The following is a 24,408-nucleotide window of genomic DNA, read 5'->3' on the forward strand; positions in this document are numbered from 1 at the left end:
TGTATTTTCATAGCAGAGGAGGGAAGGACCTCAGGAAAGGGGTGGGCAGTGCAGGTCTTCCTGCCAAGACAAGGAGTTGGACACTCTGGGTCCTCTTACTTGGAGACCATGTTCTTCTGAACAACAAAGAATCCAAAGGAGGTGTCGGACCCCCAGATATCTCTAGGTGGGCCCAGAGGGCCGTTTGCTTCCTGGGTAATGTAAACGCCGGCTTGAACTTTGAGAGGAGAAAGGCATTACTACTAAGGATCTACCCTAATTGTGGTGCCTCTGTTGATCAGAGGTTTGTTTATCCGTGCAAGGCTCTCTGTTTGAAGAAATTGCTCTCTATATGCAAGGATTTTCTTCCTTGGACAAGACACATTCCTCGTTGATGAGGGTTTTTGGTCAGATTTTCCCCACGGCTGGCCGAAGCAGGGGTCGCTTAGCTGGCCAGTCAAGCTTCTTCAGACCCTACTCTGGCTGCAAGTTCAGATACTCCAGGCCAGTGTTCTTCCCGCAAAGAAGAAGGGGAGGATGCTGTGGCTTATATGGCAGATAAATAAGGGGAAGTCAAGGAGAGAGTCTTTTTCCCCTCGCAGAGGTTGGGGCCAGGTTGGCCTTTTTTTGTGCAGGAGTGGGAACTCATTTTCGGTGACTCTTGACTGTTACAAACAGTAAAGGGGTTTCAACTAGACTTTAATGCCTTTCTTTTTCAGACCAGACTTCCTGCTCCAGCACAGTTTTCCTAGGAGGGAATAGAGTTAATCTCTACAGAAGTACAGGAGCTCATTTTTAAAGAAGCAACAGAGATTCGTTACAGGAATCCAAAGGGGTTCATCAGCAATACATGTTTGGTGCTAAAGAAAAATAAGATATTCAGTCAAGTAATAAACTTAAGGGATCTCCATCAGTTTGCACTCTATTTTCATTTCAAAATGGAAACAGTAATCGGTCTGCGGGATATTCATCTTCCAGGGGAGTGGATAGGGTAGATTGGATTTTTAAAATGGATGCTAATCAGTACCCATTTTTCAAGGTCACAGGAAGTATCTCCAACTCCTGTGGCAGGGCCAAATGTACAGGCTCAGGTCCCTTCCGGTCGGTCTCGTCTCCGCTTCCGACTGTTTCACCACACTGTTAAAACCGATAGCAGCATTTTGTCAGGCCCAGTGGTCTACGAATGGTGGTCTGTTTAGACTATATGATCTTTCTGACGAAGGAAAAGAACTCATGGTAAAAGAGGTACAAGAAGCAATGTTTCTAGGACCCCTCCATTACAGGGCACTCCAAAGGATGAACATAAGACATTTACAAAAAAGTCATTAGAAAGAACTGGATAAGCTGAAACAGGTCAGCACATCTTTGGATGCATATGGATAGCAAAGAATGATGGAATTAATAAAGAGTATATATGTGCAAAGAAACACTGGCAGATGAAAGATACAGACTGCATTCAAACAAGTGTGCCTCCGCACCAAACAAGGTAGATACCTAAATCATAAACTCAAGGACTGGGTTGGAATTTTAATCTAAACTTGATGTATTATTTTCAAATGGTTTTAATGGTGAATTGAGTACATTGAAATAATGAAGTAATTGTATTCTGCATTAATGCACCCCACCCTGTAGTCATATGGATCACATTATTGTATTTATGGTAAACAATGAACCTATGGGAATAGATACAATTTATACACAGGTACATGTGGTAAATAGGCATGTCGGCCTGTTCAGAAAGTTCACACATTTGTTTTGTAGAGAGAGCAGTGTTTCGATATTTGTATTCTCCTACCACTCGTAGCCAATGGGGTGCAGGTGGGTTCCCTAGGCTGATATATTTGCTATCTGGATGTGGCAGCTACTTTTGCTGCAGTGGATAGGGGTTGTCAAGTGGACACAATCCAGAAAGTGGCTAATCTAGGACCCTGTTACACATGGATTTGAGGAAAAGGAAAAAGTGTTTGGTGGAATGCTTGAATTAATCTCAGGTAATTACTTGGGTGCGGTGGTTCCAGTCCATAGATTATTGCCCACTATGCCACCTACGCCGGAGACCTATCATATGCAAACCAGCCTTGCTCCTGCTCCAATTGGACCAGTCCAACACAAATTGCCAGACCAGGTCCCCTCCAGATGAGAACTCAAGCAACTTCAGACCAGTTTCTGTTTCTTGAGGCGTTGATGAAGCATAGCTTGGTTCCTAAGGGACAGTGAGCCAAACACTTTCAGCACCGACTACGGCCCGAGTGAACCATATATTTGTCCATCAAAGGCTGAGGGTGCTGTTCAAGGTGAATGACAATCAATATTCCACCCATGACAATTAGTTCACTAATTGCTCGAAACCTCCTCTGCAGATGAAAGACTGTCTGGGGGAGAATGAGCAGCTGGATACAACTCTGCTGCTGGATCCTCCCCAGCAGCCTTCCCTTCAGACCGGGTCCTCCAGAGGATACTCTAAAGCAAACAAACAGTTAGAGTCTGGGCTCCATTTTCTTTGGAAGTGTACGGCACGCACGATGCAACAGGGAGGCGGATGCACTGCAACAGCAAGAGTAGAACAGTCAATAGCACAGGAGAACACCAACGCAGTAAGTGGAATTAGAACATTAGAATGTTGAACGCTCCATTGAAGACCATGGAGTGGCTACGGGTTAATAAAGGTTGGTGTGAGCCCGGAACAACAACATTCCAATGTTTGTCTTCATGTTTCTCCCTTCTTAATTTAGAACATTCTACCCTTAGTGGGTGAAATATTCTATTAGTCTTATGTTATGAGTTATGTTAATAACACTTACATAACACAAATTCCACAGGTCTCTTGGCGCTTATTGAAAGGGTTAAGATACCATGTTGCAGCAGATATGAATATATTGAGAAAGCAATTCTTTTCCAAAAGTATGTTCAAATAAGAAGGTTTTCAGTCTCTTTCGAAAGGGGAGGAGAGCGGTTTCTCTCCTCAAACTTTCCGATAATCAATTCCAGATCTGTGGCAGCAGAACTGAAAAGGCCTGACTGCCCAAGGATGCTTTATTAAAGCATAGCCAAGTGAACAAAATCACCTCAGAGGAGCAGAGACGCCGTCCAGGCACATAGTGCCTTCACATAGAAGGAGAAGTGTGGCTCAATGGTTAGAGCGGCAGACCCTGATGCAGAGGTCTGGCCCGAAACCAGGGTTCAATTCCCGCCTCGGCGGGTCTTGGGCTCAATTTCCTCGGACCTGATAATTCTCGCCTCGGTGCCTATTCTAATCATGGGTCCCACTCTGCAAATCTGGGCAATAGCTTGCTTAATCTCCACAACGACCCCAACAGCGCTGGGATGCCTGGCTTCACCTTGGGGTGCCCAGGAGTGGACATTTCACAGGGAAAGCCAGGAAGGGTTCCACAGCGGTATGCATTACAGCGCCAGGACACCCATGGGTATTAGCGCGCTTTACAAGTAAAAATGACATTACATTTTACATTACATAGTGCCTAAGCCGCTCCTCAATATAGGCTTTGTACCATGCCATACAAAGTCTTGTGCGTAGAACACAGGCCTTTATAGTCCTTCTGCCTTGGGCTAGGCCCTCACCCTCATTACAGATCCTCCTCTGCACCACGGGCCTATAGCTCGGATTCAGGGCCTTTAACAGCCGGTATAGCCCTCAGCAGAGGGCTATAAGGCTACATTCTAACACAGCCCCATGATATAGGCATCATGAAACTAGTTGACCTATAAGACAAAGAATGCCTGATCACCACTGAGTGAAGGGCAGCTGCAGCTACAAAATGGGAAGTAGTCTGGGCGTCAACAAGTAGCCATGCTTTTCCTTAGTTGTGCACACAAATGCTACCATTGCTCTCCTGGTGACTGGGCACAAAGGTTATCAACCTCTTCCCTTTCTACACTGTGCTCCCTTTCTTTCAGTCCACACATGCAGTACCTTTTTGGCCATGAGGTCGAAGTCTTTCTTGAGATTATCAACTAGCTTCTTTTCTTCGGCCTGGGCTTCCTCCAGGTCTAGACGGCTCTCTCGCAGCCGTAGAGTGTTCTCAAACAGATCAGGATCACAGTCTGAAACAGGCCATATTTAGGTGAGTGATAAATCACACAGCATAACAACACATTTAAAAAGTCTGAAATACACTTATGTTAGTACAAAGCAGATATTATTGTGTTTGACCACTTTTTTTTAGCAAGGTGTGGGAACCCCGATTTAATGCCTCTTCATTACCTGACCATATTTCTTGGGATGCTAATACGCGTTACATTTCATTAGGATTAAGGTGATGTACACACACACTTATTAGAAAGTTTATAATATTGACAGCTCATTGAACAGAGGCCGCAACACTGTGGCAAGTTAATGCCACTAAGCATTACATTTACATCCACCTACAACTTTCCTATCATGTTGAACTATCTATTCAGTCTCTTCAACGGTTATGCAATAGTTATGCAACATGCAAACCAATAATTGTATTACTTTAACATTTTATGCAATGTGCTAGCACCTATGGCCTTTAGGTGCTTTAAACCTAACAGAGTATCATCACATATGAGAAAATGTTTGATTTCAAAAAGAAGAATGAGAGGTAGGCCTAAACTATAGAAATAGATGGAGTAAGAGCAAGCATCGCAAAGATAAGGCAAAAGAGACAGGGATGGAAGAAGAAGGATTATTGAGATGAGGTCATGGATGTGTCTGATTAGTGCAGGAATAGGGTGAAAGGATGTGTCTTTTGATACTTTCTGAAGGCAATGAAGAAAGAGGACTTCTAATACTTACTGGCAAAGAGTTCCAGGCACACATCACAGCCCTGGAGAAGGAGCCATGATGGGTGGATGAGGCTCTGAACTTGGAAACCTCAATCTGTGGACCAGTACAGCTCCGCAGGGTACATTATTATCCATAGCATTTGCCATAATAATTGCCCCAATGTTTGCCACAGCATTTCCCATAGTTTATTTGAGCACTACTTATGATAACGGATGCTTATGGGGTTTGCAAATTTATTAAAGATTTCTTAATTTATATCAACTGTGAATTAAAAGTATAATTGTTATGGCATGTTTAAAAGTATAATTGTTATTGCATGCTAAACAAATGAATGTTTTGGAATTATAATCCATATTTTATAATGCTTTTAAGATGGTTTTTGTTGAGCTCGTGGGGAGTGTGGGGGTTACACATAAAATATTTTTGAGAACTAGACCAACTTCTTGGTACATCACTGGGTGAACATCTTCAAATCTAAAAGCATAGGATGATCTCGCAGGCTTCTGTGCCCCATCCCAAAAGTTCATAAAGGCTATGATGGGGTTCAAAGGGCCATACTGGGTGAATTAAGAAGCCGAGTGGGCGAGCTCACCGATATCAAATTATGATGTAAGATCTCTTCATGGCTCTGCCGAACCAATCCAGTCTGCATCGCACTCTTGTGCATGGTTTCTCCAACAGGTGAAGTAGATCTGTGAACCACCACACTTGTGGCTATTGAGGGGTAGGGTAACTATCCTGGCTCTGTCTTCTTGCAGGTTTTTGGTGTTATGAGCACTCTTGAACGGATATGAATTGGTGGAACGACAGCGAATGATGCTTTGGACCAATGATTAGATATGCAATAATTCCACTGATACTTCCAATAGTATCAACTTGTCTTCACAGTCCCAGTGGGGCTGACTTTCTTGATCCTCCAGAGAGTCCTGCAGTCTTCATGTGCAGCCCTACGTTTGGAGGTATGGTTATGCACGAAGCCGTTTATCCCAGCAGTGACTATATTTGCCTCGCCGTAGCGCTTTAGTTAACAGCATTCTGTACTTCCTCTTGATGGATAAGAACCTCTTGTTGGAGGCATACATTTTACTTAGCTTTGACTCGAGGATTACTGGCCAAGATTTAGCACTATTGCCACAGTCTCTTTAAATCTTCAATAACTTGCTGTTGTGGAGTAGCCTTGAGACTGCAACGAGTACCCTTATAGAACAATTGCAGATTAATCATTTCATGGGGTTGGCACTGATGGGCTGTGGGATGCATTCCAAAATGAGGTTACTGTGATCCAAATATCTTTCAAATGTGCAAAAGGGGCGGCTGTTTAATCCTTCGGACTTGTGTGTGTGAAAAAAGCTGGAGACACAATGATTCAGTGCCCAGTTAACAGATGTTTCTGCTCACCTTTGTATGATTTTGGTGAGCACAAAAGCACCTTGTTGGCATAAATTCCCAGTCTTGATTTGCAGAATCTGCCCTGGTGGAGCAGTCCATTATTAAGGTGGAGTTCAGGGACTATAATTAAGCAGAGCAGCTGCTACCCGTTGCCTGCCATATTGCAATATAGCCACTGCTATACCTGGTCCCAGGGGATAGAAAGGATAGCAGTGGGAGGAACAGAAATTGAACCCGGCTCTGAAAACCGGTTTGCTCTTTCGATTTTCCAATCCTTAGCTCATAATTGGTCAGCAGTGAAGCACAGGCTCTTCCGGGACTAACAGGGGAACATAGAGTTAACTTCATGTCTTTGGGAGTGTAAAGGTGTAGGTACTGCAACTACCAAAGCCACTATTATTTTAGTGAATTAAAATTAATGGTGCACTATCAAAATGTAGAAAACCTACCAATATGGTTTTGTTACTTCATTCTCAGATTAATGCTGAGTGTCGAACTGAGGGTTTGGGCACCATGAAAGAGTTGGTATACACTCGCAATCTCCTAAGATTACAATCACCCATTTGGTACTTGCAGGTAGATTTTGCCTGGGAAACACATGCACATTTGCCACTATGTAAGACACGACAAAGTGCCTTCCATGGCGCAAGGGGAATGGAATACCTCCATATTTAATGGAGGTGTAGAGAGAGGAGCTTTTCCACTGGAAAAACATTTTTCCCCACACGGAAAAAAATGCCCTGTGCTATTGCTGGTTTAAGCTTTGTTTGTACATGCAGATATGCCAAGTGATGGAAAATATTCCTGTGTATACTTTAAACTTCATTTGAATACTGCTATGGTACATATCTTGAAATACTTCTGCGATGCTTTATACATTATGCCCAAGGCATTTGTAAACAATTCCTGGTAAGAATATTTTAGATACTGTCTTTGCACACATGGAATCTTCAGACAAAGATGTTCAACTTACTTTCTGGGCATACAGAATCATCAAAGGGTTCCTCCTCCGACCCGAGGTCTTCCTCATCGCTCTCCCATCCGGACTCCTCATCCGATTCCTCCTCGCTATCCTCGTCTTCATCTGAAACCAACATATAGAATTTTTACACAATGAATCAAATAGGTAGTCTACAAGAAAATGACATGCATGTGTGCTATTACTACAATGCATATGTTTTCAGGAGAGTTTCGGTTTATTATAAATAACTACTTTGTGCACTAAGGCCCTGCAGACATTAAGGTATGAGTGGAAATGTATCAGTTAAAACCCACAAGGTAAGATATAATCATGTTCCTCACCCAGTGCCCTATACTGCCAGCCTCCGCACGAACACCCAGATCAAGACTGCTGAAACACTTGGCACACTTTCCAAATCATGCTCACTAGAGCTCACTCTGCAATACTTCACACACCAGACATCGCAGACCTTATTACCTATCACAAGTTTGACGCCTCTTTTATCCCAGAAAAACAGTAGTTCACCTCTCATCTTTGCACATCCTACACTACCAACTCCAACAAGCTACAACATTCATCATGTAGACTGCACTCATCAAAAGGGAGGAGGACTGTTTGTCAACCATTAGTCCTCGCGGTCCTGCATTCTTGGCAAGTAACACTCAACTCCATGGCACTGCTGACATACCAACTCCCAGTCTCTGCAACTTAGACCTCCACCTTCTACCCGATGGAGAGGCCTGATTAATTTTCAAATCTCCACAACACCTTATTCATCTGATGTGCCCAAATCACCTTCTTGTGTGACTTACAACACCCAGTGAACACGAGCTAAAAAAGAGACACCCTTCTCAATCAACCTCATTGACACGCTCAACGTAGTACAGCAAGTCACACAACAACCCACTCTAAAGGCCACATCATCAACCTTGTCTTATCAACATCGCCAACAATCCATTACAAACCACTGGACTGACACTTCGCTGTCCCTTTGTCCCTGCTCAGCAACTTACCCACAAATGAAGGTCAACCCAATAGGCAAGACCAAATCCTCAGATCCTTCAAAGACTTTTTCGTAGACAGCCTAATGCTTGAACTCAATTCTCACCCTAACAACTCCACATCCGAAGCCAGCTCTCCTACAAACTTAAACAATAAAAAAAACTATAGGAACATTGTTAGACCTGTCGGCCCTTTGGGTGGTCCCTCCTAATGTTTCTCCCCTTTTGTTTGCCTTCTCATTAGTTTTTTTATGTGTCCACTATAATTTTTGGTGTTGTTCTTAGGGCTTTGGGTGCCTCATTATCCCTACATAATCCTGAGGTACAGGTGCTCCTTTAAGATGGAGAGAAGAGAAACACAAAATGGAGGCCTGTAACTGCCACAATTATTACCTCAGGATCCTTAGCCATAGGAATACAATGGGAAACCTCTAGAACCTTCCAGCTAGATCTAGCAACCAGAGCCCAGTCTATAAAAGGACATAACCAGGGCGGCCATTTTGGAGTGACCAGAGAGTTTGAGTGAGCTGGAGCCCAGGCTGTGGCGTGAGGAGGTGGGGCGTTGAGAAGGGTGTGACAGCCTCCTGGGGCTGCTCTTTACACTGACTGATACCCTCCCTCAACCGTGGACATGACCTGGCGGAGCTTGTCATTCACAACAGATCCAGAGTACTAGAGGAGTTTGACTAGCCACTGAAGGGACCACTAGTCAAGAACTGTAGTGGGATCGTCGGGTGAGGGTGGCTAGATTAACCTCCAATTGAGGAACTAAGAGCCTTTTCCCAAGTTAGCTCTCTGTTGGTGGAAACGGGAGGCTGCATGAAGAAATATTTCGCTGTAGAGATAAAACCATCAGAGGCCACCCTTTCCCCCCCTCTTTTCATGACTGTCCACTTACCGTGGCTCCGCTGCCTTAACAAAATTGCCCCGTAACTGTGTGGTCTGAAGCGGCAGGGTTAAGGCGGCTCGGTAGCTGAGAAGGAGCTGCACTGTGGTAACGAGGACGGCAGCGCCTTCCTGAGTGAGCCAGGGGTGAATGACAGGAGGCGGAGTGTGACGGACCCACGGAAGGCTGGGTCCCTTATTCTGAAGTGCCTGGTCTCAGCGGGGGCCATCGTAGAGCCTGCACTTGGAGGTCTGGTGCAGGAAGAGAGTCTGACCCGGTGCTGGAGAGCGGAGCCTCGGAAGAGGGAAGGCGGGGGCAGGTGAGGTCAGGAGGGGAGGAGTTCGGGCTACGGAAGGCGTGAGGAGAGAGAACCACGCAGGAGCGGAGGCGCTCGAACAACAGAGAGTCTTGCCTGAGGAGAGGTGTTGCCTTCCGTATACCTGGCCCGACCCAATTTACGTATTTCCAAGAGTAAATCGCTTAGCCCCACAGTCCTCTGTCACTGACGGGACCACTTCTGAAGAGAATTTAATGGTCGGGTTACAGGGCGTCTTGCCGGGTGGGTGTTGAGCCTGCCTTCCCCGTACTTATCCACAAATTTCCCTCGAGTGACAGACTTGGCCCGTAACCCCCCCATCACCGGCTGGATCATCTCTGGAGAAGTAAGCAGGGCTGGGGGTGGGGAAGTGAACGACACGAAAGCCTCTCAAGGGATTTTTCCTTCCTGCACATTGAGTCAATGAATTGAGGAGAAATGGGAGACTGTGCTGAATAAAGAGAAAGCGTACCAATCGAAGGCACGATTGCTCATCCATTGTGAAGGGTAACACGACTAGGGAGATGGTTAAGCTGTAATTTCTCTCTAGTGTTGTTGTGCAGATAAGAGAGAGGTGATCTAAACGTGAAACTGCATTTAAGTTGGTCAATTAAAACTAATTGGGCTTTCTCAAGATAAAAGTCAACGATCAACACCTACTGATTTTGGGCTATGATGACATGCTGATGGGGTGTAACCATTTTCTTCCCTAGCCGAGATCACAGAAACTAAGCCAATTTGAAAGTAATGCTATTTGAAGTAATTGTTTTATATGTATACTAAAGTCAAAAGTGAATCTCTAGTACTGTGAAAATTGTGGCATGATGTATATTCATAGAGATAAGTACATTGCACAGAAAATGAAGAGATGTTGAAGTAAATGCAACTGGAACCAAACTTTGAGAAAATATAAAGCATTCTATATTTTTATAACAAGGTGTGGCGTCATTTTTAGTGGATGGGCATGGGGTTACTGTGGAAAGTGTGATGCAAGCATAACACATTTTGCCTTTGAGTTTGGTCCTTTCACGCTGTGCCAGGCTACCCCATGTGAACTGGTAATCCCAGGTCCAACATATAGGTGTTCAGCGGTGGGATGAGAGCTTGTGCTTGCGTCCACTTAGCAGTGGCTTAGTGTGCACCACGTGCCTACACCTGGAGTTTTCTCCTGGCGGACTCCCTAATTAGAAGTTTTGTTTTTTTCAAATTCTTCTCTGGTGGTGGGTGGAGGTAACCCTTAGTAACGCCTGTTCTTGAATTCTCCAAAACAACTGTCTGAAGCCCCGCTTAGCAAAATGGAGTTTGAATTAGATGAGTTGGAGACCTACACAGTGGCCCAGCTCAAGGAATTTTGCCAAGAAAAGGGGGTGTTTTTTAAGAGTGGGGCCAAGAAGTTGGAACTTCAAACCGGCTTAAGAGCATGGGTGGCAGCTCACCCAGATGGGAAAAAGGAGGAGGAGGAGGATCGTGACACTGTCATTGAGGTAGACGTGCTGGACCAAACCGAGGGGAGGAACCTGTCACAAGGTCCTAGGACACCTTCGAGGGAGGGCAGTAGTATTTCTGTAAGGAGTTTGACCGAAGCCGAATTAACTGACCTGAGGGAGGAAAGACAATTGAGATGGGAGTTAGCTAGGCTGGAACAGGAGAGGGAGGAGAAGAGGCTGGCTCACGAACTAAGTTTAAGGGAGTTAGACCTTAAGACCCTACAGATAGGGACCCCTAGTACTCCTGTTGGTGGCAGCGTACCTAAAGAGATCACCAGGGAACCCAGACCCTACTTGCCCAAAGACGTAGTCGCCAGTTACAGTGTAGGGGAGGACATCGCCAAATGGTTGGCGGCCTATGAAGTCTCGCTAAAGAGTCCATGGGATATCAGAAAGTCACTGGGGGGGGGGGGGGGGGGGGGGAGGGGGGCCTGTACAAATATATGCCTCCTGTAGGGAGGGATACCCTTCTAGCCCTAGAGCAGGAGGAACAGACTAATTACCCCACCATGAAAGTGGCACTGATCAGGAAGTTTGGGCTGACCCCTGAGAAATACAGACAGAAATTCAGGAGCAGCCACAAACTGACTACACAGAACTGGGTGGATTTCCTAGACTATGCCAAGAAGGCCCTAGAGGTTTGGGTGCAAGGCAGCGAGGTGGTTGTGTTGACTAAGAGGAGTTGTATGACTTGGTATTGAAGGAGCACCTACTCGAGAAATGTTTTCCAGAGCTGCGTCAACACCTGGTGGACAGCAAGCTGACCAGCCCCAGGAAGCTTGCGGAGGAGGCGGACATCTGGGCTAGTACCCGGGTGTCCTCAAAGGGGACTGGAGGGGATTTCCAAAGGACTGGACAGGGCGCTCCCCAGAAGAAAGAGGGGGGAGACAAGAAGAAGAGGGAGTTCTCAAAAGGCCCCCAAACAGTTTCCAAGGAAGGGGATCAGGTTTCACTCCTAGAGCCCTCCCACAGAAAAACCCTCATCCTGACCACAGTCAGCAGCCACGGGTTGTCCACTGTTATGAATGTGGTGGTGTTGGGCACTATAAAGGAGATGCCAAATGCCGAAAGAGACCACCCCCTCCCACTGGAGGAAAAACCCTGGGAGTGGCTAGTGTAGTGCTCGGGGAGGAGTTGCCCTTGGATAAGGGAGGGGTGTGGGCGGGTATTACCTTAGTGTCCCTGGGAGACAGTGAGATGGTTCCTAAGATCCAGGTGCCCCCAAATACCACCAAGTATGGGAAGTGGGTCACCATCAATGGCCAAAGAGGGGAAGCTCTGAGGGACACAGGTGCCAGTATGACTATGGTAAGGAGTCAACTGGTGTCCCCAGAGCAGGTGATCCCAAACGTACTCCACCCCGCCGCAATGGCTGACGGCAGAATAGGCCACTACCCTGTGGCTGAAGTTCCCTTTGAGTGGGAAGGGGTCGCAGGTCCTCTCAGAGTTGCCGTAAGCCCTGCCGTGCCGGTCGATTGTCTGTTGGGGAATGATATGGAGTACAATGCTTGGAAGGAGGTGGAATACCGGACTCATTCAGAGATGTTGGGAACACCTGACTGGACCTGTGCCAGCACACGGACCGCAACTGCCCGGAGGGGGAGTTCGCCAGGGCTGGAGCCTGGAACAAAGGCACAGCCAGCTGCCAAAAAGGGGAAGAACAGGGGACAGGAGACACCTGCCTCGGCATCCACACCCCGTGAGATGGATGGGCCACCTGTGGTGGTGGACCCGGAGTCCTCGGAGGGGGATGTTGTCTCCCTGGAGAACCTACCTATCCCTGCCGAATGGCATGTGGAGGGGGGGCTTACCAGGGAAGAGTTTTGACAGGGCCAAAAGGAGTGCCCTACCCTTGAGGGTCTGAGGCGTCAGGCCGAAGCCCAGGCAGCAGGTAACATTGCGGGGAACTTCCACATTTACTGGGAGGATGGCCTCCTCTACAGCGAACCCAATGCTCCAGTGCACGGTTCGTCACAGGCCTTGGTAGTCGCCCAACGTTACCGAGCCTTTCTCCTAGAAATGGCTCACGAAATACCCTTGGCAGGACACCTGGGTCAGGACAAGACCTTTGCCCGGCTTGTCCCCCATTTCTACTGGCCTCAAATGAGGGTGGCGTCTGACACTTACTGTAGGACGTGTGTGTCTTACCAAGCCAGTGGGAATACAGGGGTTAAGCTGAAATCTCCCCTGGAACCACTACCTGTCGTTGGCACCCCCTTTGAAAGGGTGGGCATCGACATTGTTGGGCCATTGGATCCACTCACTTCAGCTGGTCACAGGTTTATCCTGGTTCTGGTGGATCACGCCACTCGGTACCCAGAGGTAATTCCTTTGAGCACTGTTACTGCACCTGCAGTGGCTCGGGCCCTGATGGGGATTTTTACCCAAGTGGGTTTCCCCAAGGAAGTGGGGTCTGATAGGGGGACCAACTTCCTGTCAGCATACATGCGGGCTATGTGGAAGGAGTGTGGGGTTACCTACCGGTTCTCCACCCCTTACCACCCCCAGACCAATGGTCTGGTGGAAAGGTTCAATAAAACCTTGAAAGGCATGGTCAGAAGTCTTCCTGAGAGCCTGCGGAGGAAATGGGGCATCCTCCTACCCCGTCTGTTGTTCTCATACAGGGAGGTGCCACAGAAAGGAGTGGGCTTCAGCCCCTTCGAACTTCTGTATGGGCATCCTGTCAGAGGACCTCTCAGCCTGGTGAAAGACGGATGGGAAAAGACTCCCAAGAAGCTTACTCAGGATGTGGTGAGCTACATGCTGGCCTTCCGAAGCCAAATTGCTAAGTTGTGGAAGCAAGCTTCTGTCAACTTGGAAGCCAGCCAGGCAGTTATGAAAGAGTGGTATGACCACAATGCTCACCCTGTGGAGTTGGAGCCTGGCCAGAAAGTGTGGGTGATGGAACCTGGGGAGCTTAGTGCCCTCCAGGATCGACAGGCCCCTTTGAGGTGATTGAAAAGAAGTGCAAGGCCACTTACTTAGTTGACCTTAAGACCCCCGGCAACCCCATCGGGTGCTCCATGCCAACCGCCTCAAACCCCACCATGAGAGGCCCGAGGTCATCTTGATGATGGTGACTGATGGAGCAGAGGAAGAGGAAAGTGAGCCTCTCCCTGATCTATTTTCGTCCCAGGAAAAGGATGGGTCGGTGGAGGGGGTGATTCTCTCCCCATCCCTAACTCCTGAACAGCGGAGGGACTGCCGACAAGTCCTGGAGCAGTATTCCTCGCTGTTCTCCCTTATCCCGGGAAGGACCCACCTGTGTACCCATGATGTGGATACAGGAGACAGCCCACCTGTCAAGTCTAAGACCTACCGGCTGTCAGATAAGGTGAAGACCAGCATTCACAGTGACGTGACTAAGATGCTGGAGCTAGGAGTGATTGAACCTTCAAGTAGCCTCTGGTCCAGTCCGGTGGTTCTGGAACCAGAAGCTGCCCCACCGGGCACCACTCCAGAACTCAGGTTCTGTGTGGATTACCGGGGACTGAATTCAGTGACAAAAACTGATGCTCATCCGATCCCGAGGGCGGATGAGCTCATTGACCGGCTGGGAGCTGCCCAATATCTGAGTACTTTTGACCTCACATCAGGGTACTGGCAGATCTCCCTTACAGATGGAGCAAGGGAAAGGTCAGCCTTCTCCACGCCTGAGGGCCACTACCAGTTCTGTGTGATGCCCTTTGGGCTCAAGAACGCTCCTGCCACTTTTCAGCTGGCTTGACAATCAAGGCCAGCAAATGCCAGATTGGGCATGGGTCGGTAGTGTACCTAGGCCACTTGGTGGGCAGGGGAACGGTGCAACCCCTCCAGGCTAAGATTGAGGCTATCATGGCCTGGGAGCCCCACAAGACCCAAACTGAGGTCCGAGCTTTCCTGGGCCTCACAGGATATTACCGTCTCTTTATGAAGGGGTGAGCACCATCGTGGCACCCCTAACTGAACTCACTTTTAGGAAACAACCTCGAAGAGTGGTCTGGACAGAGGCGTGTCAGCGAGCCTTTGACACTCTGAAACAAGCAATGTGTGCAGCTACTGTCTTAAGGGTCCCTGATTTTTGGAAGGAATTCATTGTCCAAACGGATGCCTCAGAGCATGGCATTGGGGCAGTGTTATCGCAACTCAATGAAGAGGGTCTGGACCAACCTGTTGTCTTCTTGTCCAGGAGGCTGTTTCCCCGGGAACAGAGGTGGAGTGTAATTGAGCGGGAAGCCTTTGCAGTGGTATGGGCTCTGAAGAAGCTGCGGCCATAACTGTTTGTCTCGCACTTCCTTGTACAGACTGACCACTGGCCCCTTCGTTGGTTGATGCAAATGAAGGGAGAGAATCCTAAGTTGTTGAGATGGTCCATCTCCCTACAGGGAATGTACTTCCGGGTGGAACATCGGCCTGGAGTGGACCACGCCAATGCAGATGGTCTCTCTAGGTATTTCCGCCTTAGTGATGAGAACTCCCAAGGGGTTGGGTAATTCTCCCCACTTTCAGCTGGGGGGACGCGTGTTAGACCTGTCGGCCCTTTGGGTGGTCCCTCCTAATTTTCCTCCCCTTTTGTTTGCCTTCTCGTTAGTTTTTTTATGTGTCCACTATAATTATTGGTGTTGTTCTTAGGGCTTAGGGTGCCTCATTATCCCTACATAATCCTGAGGTACAGGTGCTCCTTTAAGATGGCGAGAAGAGAAACACAAAATGGAGGCCTGTAACTGCCAAAATTATTACCTCAGGATCCTTAGCCATAGGAATACAATGGGAAACCTGTAGAACCTTCCAGCTAGATCTAGCAACCAGAGCCCAGTCTAGAAAAAGACAGAACCAGGGTGGCCATTTTGGAGTGACCAGAGAGTTTGAGTGAGCTGGAGCCCAGGCTGTGGCGTGAGGAGGTGGGCGCGTTGTATAGGGCGTGACAGCCTCCTGGGGCTGCTCTTTCCACTGACTGATATCCTCCCTCAACCGTGGACCTGACCCGGCGGAGTTTGTCATTCACAACAGATCCAGAGTCCTAGAGGAGTATGACTAGCCACTGAAGGGACCACTAGTCGAGAACTATAGTGGGATCGTCAGATGAGGGCGGCTAGATTAACCTCCACTTGAGGAACTAAGAGCCTTTTCCCAAGTTAGCTCTCTGTTGGTGGAAACGGGAGGCTGCATGAAGAAATATTTTGCTGTAGAGATAAAACCATCTGAGGCCACCCTCCCCCCCCTTTTCATGGCTGTCCACTTACCGTGGCTCCACTGCCTTAACGAAATTGCCCCGTGTGTGGTCTGAAGCTGCAGGGTTAAGGAGGCTCGGTAGCTGAGAAGGCGCTGCACTGCGGTAACGAGGACGGCAGCGCCTTCCTGAGTGAGCTGGGGGTGAATGACAGGAGGCGGAGTGTGACGGACCCACAGAAGGCTGGGTCCCTTATTCTGAAGTGCCTGGTCTCAGCAGGGGCCATCGCAGAGCCTGCACTTGGAGGTCTGGTGCAGGAAGAGAGTCTAACCCGGTGCAGGAAAGCAGAGCCCCAGAAGAGGGAAGGCGGGGGCAGCGGAGGTCAGGAGGGGAGGAGTTCGGGCTGCGTAAGGCGTGAGGAGGGAGATCCACGCAGGAGTGGAGGCGCTCGAACAACAGAGAGTCTTGCCTGAGGAGTGGTGTTGCCTTCCGTATACCTGGCCCGACCCAATTTAAGTATTTCCCCGAGTAAATCGCTTAGCCCCACAGTCCTCTGTCACTGACGGGACCGCTTTTAAAGAGAATTTAACGCTCGAGTTACAGGGTGTCTTGCCGGGCGGGTGTTGAGCCTGCCTTCCCCGTACTTATCCACAAATTTCCCACGAGTGACAGACTTGGCCCCGTAACCCCCCCATCACCGACTGGATCATCCCTGGAGAAGCAAACAGGGCTGGGGGTGGGGAAGTGAACGACACGAAAGCCTCTCAAGGGATTTTTCCTTCCTGCACATTGAGTCAATGAATTGAGGAGAAATGGGAGACTGTGCTGAATAAAGAGAAAGCGTACCAATCGAAGGCACGATTGCTCATCCATTGTGAAGGGTAACACGACTAGGGAGATGGTTAAGCTGTAATTTCTCTCTAGTGTTGTTGTGCAGATAAGAGAGAGGTGATCTAAACGTGAAACTGCATTTAAGTTGGTCAAATAAAACTAATTGGGCGGTCTCATGATAAAAGTCAAAGATTAACACCTACTGATTTGGGGCTATGATGACATGCTGATGGGGTGTAACCATTTTCTTCCCTAGCCGAGATCACAGAAACGAGGCCAATTTGAAAGTAATGCAATTTGAAGTAATTGTTCTATATGTATACTAAAGTCAAAAGTGAATCTCTAGTACTGTGAAAATTGTGTCATGATGTATATTCATAGAGATAAGTACATTGCACAGAAAATGAAGAGATGTTGAAGTAAATGCAACTGGAACCAAACTTTGAGAAAATATAAAGCATTCCATATTTTTATAACAAGGTGTGGCGTCATTTTTAGTGGATGGGCACGGGGTTACTGTGGAAAGTGTGATGCAAGCATTGATGGAGCAGATTTCATCTGCAGTCAGGCATTGTTTTATTTTTTGTGCTTCAGACAGACTGCATTTAAATTGCCATGCACCTTTTGGTGCAAGTTAAAAACATGGCACATGTAAAACATGAAAGTGAGGCCTATTTAGTCTGAAATCATTTGCTGAATTAACAGTGTTTTTGCAATGTAGAGAAAAGTGGCCTTTTTAGCTTTGAAGATTACATGAAATTAATATTATCTTTGTGTTTGTTTTATTTTGGGGCCTACCATTAAATGGCTGCCTGTGAAACCAGCAAGGCTATGGCTTACTTTGAGAGAGAAGAGAGCATGCGCAGACTGTGGCAGCTTGACTCAAACTGCGGAAGGAGTCAAGGACATCTTGAACTGTACATTCTTGTGACTGTGCCAATGTACCAGTTAGTTAAAAGTATCCATCTGACTGCACTGTGACAGGAAGGATGGAAAACTATAGAAACATTTTTCCTAGTAAATGTTGCAAATGTTTATAAATGTATTATTCATGCATGCTTCTTTTGTTAAAACTGGTAAAGTCAGGTTTTTTAGAATGAGTCAGGGTTGTGAGAACTCATGCCATCATGACTGACCAATCACGTACAGGTTTTCCTGAAGTTGAAACATTTTGTGTAGTCTGCCAAAATTTGGTGTATAAATTCTGACCTCTCCGGAGGAGGGGCTGGCTTTCTCAGCTCAGCTGGCTTCTAGGCTCATTAGGGAGGGGGGGGTGAGCTCTTGAGAGAAGGAACAGATTAGGCCAGACATTCTATGGGTTAGGTACGAGAAACGTCCCGGGAGATTGCTGAAGGGAGGAGTGGCGTCCGAGGAGTGTCAGGTGGAGGTTTCTTGCTTCCAAGTCATATCTTGGCACTGCAGGCCACATTCTTTTGAGGTCTGGTGAAGGGCGGGCTGCCTCACTCTCTGCTTGCTCTTTAGACACAGACAGATGCAGAAGAACAGCAACAGATAGAAAGGTTTTTTAGATTTAGATGCTAAACTATCAGTTTATGCTTTGACTAATTAATTAGGTCTGAAAAGATTTATTTGTCTTATGCATTTTTTTCTCTTTATGGGAGATTTTTGCAAACTATTTGATTTTTGATTAGCCTTGCAAGACTATATTTTTCTTAGAAACTCTTTAATAGTTTTGAATGACATTTTGCGCCACATTCCTATATGTAATGCTTATATGCAGACTGTAATATGTTCTGTATTAATGCTATTTTTTCTGTTTTCCAAATTCTGTAACCTGATTGATATTTTACTAATGAATAAAGGGTCAGAGAAAAATTAACTTTTGACTAGAAAATAAAACCCTTTAAATACTCAACAACTCCTTTTATTGGCTTAAATTAATAATTGCATTTTTTGATTGTTCATGATTATTAAAAGTCTCCTGAAGGTAATACATGGTGTGAAGGGCCCAACACCTTTTGAGTGGTAAATTAGAGGTAGCATGAGGGTTTTGCATTGAGAAATTACCAGAAGAAATGACCGCTCCATCAAGCATAACACATTTTGCCTTTGAGTTTGGTCCTTTCACGCTGTGCCAGGCTTCCCCATGTGGACTGGCAATCCCAGGTCCAACAAACATTCACACCCCACTTAAAACATGGAAGTGCTAGCTAAAGGCTACAGCATCCTTACACTCTTAAGAACATGCTCACAATAAACGACTCATCATTAGACAGGAAAGAAAATAGAATAAAAAGAGACCTCCAGATGACTTCATGATACTGACGTTCATGCACATTACATCAGTCACAGTAAAGTACTATGCCAACAAAATGAATGAAGACCCCAACGTAAGGAGAGAACATTTCAAGACAATCAAGCACTGCCTCAGCTCCCTGCTGGACCCCCCATTCCTCCCTCCAGAGATGGGTTAAATGCAATTAGCCTCTTTTTTAGTGAAAAAATACTAGAGATCCAACAGCACACAGACAACATCAAGCCAGCTTCATCCTGTATGCCCACCTCTTGGTGTAGAATCCTGCAATGGTTATCTTTCAAAGCCCAATCTTGTCAGGTGGGTATTACAGCTGTACTCACATAAACAGCCTTTTCAAAGCTTCTAAATGCAATATCTATTTGAAAGCTTCAAATGTTCCAAAATTAGACAACTCACTGGCTCGAACATTAAGTACATTCTAAAATAGTAGGTACCCTGCACTGATTTGGCATTAAAGCCCAAGGCCAGTTTTAAACTCCTTTACCTGGCGCTCTGAGTGATTCAAAGGAACAGCTAAGCCTACCTGCAGTTATGTTGGTCTACCTACATTACCAGTGGACGTTTGTGCTTCAGTACAGGGCAATTACAGTCCACAGAGATGTTAAAAATAAATATGTATCAGATATATCTCCCTAGAGCTCTCTGGGGTCTTGCCCTTTGAACACCCTTCTCAGTTGGTAACACGTAGTCACTGAGCAAGCAAAAAATGGAGGTTCACAATCTTACCAGGTACTACTTACTTGATAATTACGTTCTATTCCCCTGATCTATTTGAAAAGCTATTCCGAAATACATGGATAACCGCTCTTGCTGCAGTGATTGGCTTGGGGCCGTTACCTAGTTATCCCAAGATCACTTCGCTTGTTCCAGCTTTAGTGTGAGACTTTACTGCAATTCCTCTGACACAGGCCAAAACTCTGTGGTCTCACACAATTAATCTTTGCCTAGTCGGACGTCACCGGGCACTTGGGGTCCTCCTGGATTTATTAATTTACTTTCTTGCTATGTTTTCTATCTTTGAATTTTTAGGGATATTTTAACATTTTACACAAGGCCACAGATCTTTTGAGTACCTCCAATTTAACAGAAGCATGTGCTACTTTGAAGAGTGCTGGAGTGTACATACCAAGTCAGCCCCATACTTGATCATAGCTACACTGCCCAAGAAGCTCAAGGTGTCCCCGCAGTCTCTCAGATCCTCTGGTCTGACAAGGCTACAGTTGTTATCAAGTTTAACTATTGTTATGAATTACCTCCCAAAATCTGCTTGACTAACAGCAATGGAGTAAAGTTCACTGGAAGATTAATCTCCTGTGTTTGCTTTGCACCCTTTATTTCCAGATGACTCTTTTGTCACTACAAAAGGGTTCCGAAGTTGGATGAACTCTACTTTACATGTCATCGCTCCAATGATGCAAATTAAAATCTTCTTTATTGTATCTACACTCTTCCTGGTGCACAATGCTGATTTAAAAAGTTTTAAACTCATTTGTAAACAGTCTGAACATCTTTGGAGCAGGTCTTATGTCCCACTTCCAGACTTAGTTATGTTGATGCCTGAAATCAGTACAACGCAACTACTCAAAGAGGTCGATCTGGTTCCTACACAAGTCACTCCCAACAAGGCCTTTCAAAATTATTGGAGGTGTTTTCTATCTGAAATGCAGCTGGCCTAGTATTCTTGTAAAGCCTTGTGTGAAGAATTTTAACACTGTTTTGTATTCCAAATTAGAAATCATCCACCCTTATTTTAATATCTCCTGCATCTTTAGCAAGTCACTTATGTCAGCATCAGCTCTTTTGACACCACTGCTCTGGGTTAGTGACAAGGTCCCTGGATCTCGTACTTGACATATTATGTTCTTTTTCATTCAGTTTTCAATCTGTTTCTCCGGGTTCCCCAATCAACCCCTATCTGGTAACCTATCTGAGAGCTATCAAGGACACCATAGCGGTTCCACATTTCGAGCTCTGAAATCCTGGTTTATCCACCTCTAGCGCCCCCTCCTTATCTTGAAAGATAGCCATTGTCTCTCCATTTTGACGACAACTTTCACTGCTCGACAGGTCAACGCGACACCTCCAGCTGCTTCAACACCCGCCGCATCCTCCGCAAGACCTTCAAGTGGACCCCCCTGAGTCAAGGAAGTCAGTCACCCACGTACTCATCACCAGAAGAATGGACTATGGAAACGCAGTCTATGCCGGCATCAACAAGTCTCTACTCTGCAAACTCCAGACAATACAGAACACCGATGCCAGACTCGGCCTCTGCATCCCCAGACACGAACACATCAGCCAACACCTACGAAGTCTCCACTGGCACCTGGTGGAGAAATGAGTCACTTTCAAAATCCTCACTCATGCCTACAAATGCCTACACAACATCGGACCCAAATACCTCAATGATGGAATCAACTTCCACGTCCTTCAAAGACACCGCCGATCTTCCAACCTCGCACAGGTTGAAACCCCGCGCATCCACAGAGCCAGAGCAGGCAGAAGTTCCTTCTCTCACATTGCAGCCAAGACCTGGAACGAGCTACATGCAGACATCAGAAGCGCCCCCTCCCTGAACTCCTCCAGGAAGACCCTCAAGAGCTGGCTCTTTGGCTATACAAATCTGCGGACCCAGCCGCCCCAATCCCAGCAAATCAGACCTCCTCCCCTCCCCCAAAATTTCAACACTTTCCCTAATATTGCTTACGTTGTAGAGGGAACAGCAAATCTGGCCCCTCCAAAATCAAACAGGTTCCCAAATTTTGCTTTCAAGCATACTTGTGTATAGGATGGAACCTCATGTCTGCCTGTTTCCTCAAGACTGTCTGTCCCTTCCCATAAATTATTTATTTTTGCACTTTGTGACAAGGGCTTGGAGTCCATCTTTGGTTTGTGTCACTTCAGACTCTCAGACTCCTGGATAAAAAATTGGTGATACTAGACAGGAAATGGAGAGAGTGAGAGCACTGAGACATGCTTCAGTAGAAGGGATCTCCACTTGATATTCGAGAGCACGTTTAAAAGAGCCCATGGGATGTGTGTATCTTAATTGGTGGCTTCTCATAAACACTTCCAGACTCCACTCCATGTTCCACTGTCACCACCTCTGGTCCAACACACAATTATATCAGGTCTGCCTAGTCCATGATAGGAGTAAAAAAGTTTCACCTACCTCTACTGGCACTCCCATGAAGTACCACCATAGGTGTTGAGTAGACTCAAAGAAAAGAGCACTGTAAATGCCACATGGTGAAGCAGACCTAACTCCTGTCACTCAAGGAGTAGTGAGATCCTATACACATAGAGACTCCAAAGGCTTGAACAGAGACAGAGTCTAGACAACTGTTGGGATACTTGACTGGAGGCAGCATGAGCAATAAGGCAGAGAAAACCTACTCATTTAAAATCTCAACATTCCCTTGGGCAATGATCCTGCTGTAGTCCACTCCATGCACATTCCATGTCTCTGCACCTCGGTTACCCACTTGATCTGCTTTTGTCTCACTCAAATGTATTCCAGCTCCCAGAGAGGTCCAGTTGACATATAGCACACATTATTATTAGTTCAGTGGAATAATACATCCATTGAAGATATCAATATGTCACCTGAAGGTCACAGGTTTGAGCCTGCAATTTCACTCAGTCTCAGACCCTTCTCAGATTCATATACTCCATACCATATAACTAGGTAATAAAAAGTACAAAGTCTCATCCATTGTCAAAGAGTACTAAATAAAAGAAATTGTTAATATTTCTCGCTATGTGAGATAAATGGGAAAAAGTTACTTACTTCTAACTTCAGTTCTCAAGCGTTGGCATCTTTTATAAAATCACATGCTCGAATTATTCTCTGTTGCCAGACTGAAACCCTTGATAACAATGTTAACAAAGCAGGGTAGACCTTATAAAATCAATAAAAATATATTGATACACTTTAGTACCCCACTCACATCATAATATATGACCTAAACTACAGCCAATCAGAGAGATCAGCACTCTCAAGTGTTCTCTTGCCAGAGGCTTCCAACTATCAGATATTTCCAGTTCGTATCATGTACTTCGAATAGCTATAAATGAAGCCTCATGACAAGGGGAGTATGGTGGGTCACCTGTGAATCTATGAAAGAAGCCAATGCTGGAGAAATTAACTTACAAGTAAGTAACTTTTTTTCCTTCTGCAGCATTGGAGTTGTCATAGAGTCACATGATCGAATTAAGATTATCATAGCAGAACACAATAAACAGTGAATGGCAGGTCTGAGGCTTACCTTACTTAGAAAGGTTCTGCAGCACAGCCCTCGAACTGCGAAATCCTTGTTGACATCAACTTTAATGCAGTAATGCTTTGTGAAGGCAAAAGTAGTCTTGCATGTGGCAGCATTACAAATCTCCTTGAGAGAAGGGCTCTAGTGGCTGCTATTGGTCTTGTAGAATGCGCTGCGACAGAATTCGTTAAAGTCTTATTTATGACCCCATAAGATGGTGTAATACAAGAAACTATCCATCTTACTAAAGTTTGTTTAGTAAAATATTTTTCTCTCTTAATTGCACCAAAGGCAAAAAACAGTTGATCAGATTTGTGGAAAGTCTTTGTGGCCAATAAATAGAATGCAAGGCATTGTATTACATCTAAAGGATGTCATCTTTACCCATAAGAAAAAAACAGATATTTCAATTCTTTGTCTTAAATTGACAGAAGAAGGTACCTTTGGAATGAACTTTGGACCAGTCAAAAGTTCCTTTTTTTGTGCAAAATGTAAGAAAGATTCTTTGCACGATGGTGCTTGCAACTCACTCTCCTGTCTGAAGTGATGGTCAGCAAGAAGGCAGTCTTCTAAGCAATATGTTGTAGATTCGCTTTATGGATAAGTTTGAAGGGAAAATGCATCAAACCAGCCAAAACCAGAGTCACTTGCCATTCTGGTGCCAATTTTGGAGATGGAGGGATTAGTCTGTCCCGTCACAAAGGCTTTAATTATTTGTTGGGAAAATAGTGACAAATGGTTTGATTTCCTTAGGAATTTGGAAATTGCAATCAGATATACCTTAATCGAAACAACTAATAGTCCATCGTTGGCTACACTTAAAAGATATGGCAAGAATTTGTAAAGCAACATTTGTAGTGGGTCTAACCTTTTACTTTTAGTTCACAAGTCAAAATGCTTCAATTGTGCATCTTACTATTTTAATTTTTAGCATGGAAGGTGCTCTTGCAGTGTCAAGAATCTGTCTACAATCCTTCTGAATCAGCAAGTAACCAAATTCTATGTCCTGATGAGCCATGCTGTTAATCTAAAGGACTGAGGACTGTGATGTAGAATTTTTCCATTGTTCCTTGACACAGGCATGGGTCACATTTGAAC

General features: G+C 45.8%; 1 protein-coding gene across 3 annotated transcripts in view; it reads right to left on the reverse strand.

Moving 5' to 3' along the window:
- CFAP44 (cilia and flagella associated protein 44) overlaps window positions 1-24,408 on the reverse strand; it is a 748,689-nt gene that overhangs the window by 84,860 nt on the left and 639,421 nt on the right. For all 3 annotated transcript variants that reach the window (XM_086935641.1, XM_086935640.1, XM_086935642.1), the window contains 2 exons: window positions 7,110-7,220; window positions 3,911-4,041 (listed from right to left, as the gene is read on the reverse strand). In XM_086935641.1, coding sequence (XP_086791767.1) covers window positions 3,911-4,041; window positions 7,110-7,220 — 242 coding nt within the window. The remainder of the gene's footprint in view (window positions 1-3,910; window positions 4,042-7,109; window positions 7,221-24,408) is intronic.

The sequence above is a fragment of the Lissotriton vulgaris genome, chromosome 8, assembly GCF_964263255.1.
Source record: "Lissotriton vulgaris chromosome 8, aLisVul1.2, whole genome shotgun sequence".
NCBI classification, from domain to species: Eukaryota; Metazoa; Chordata; class Amphibia; order Caudata; family Salamandridae; genus Lissotriton; species Lissotriton vulgaris.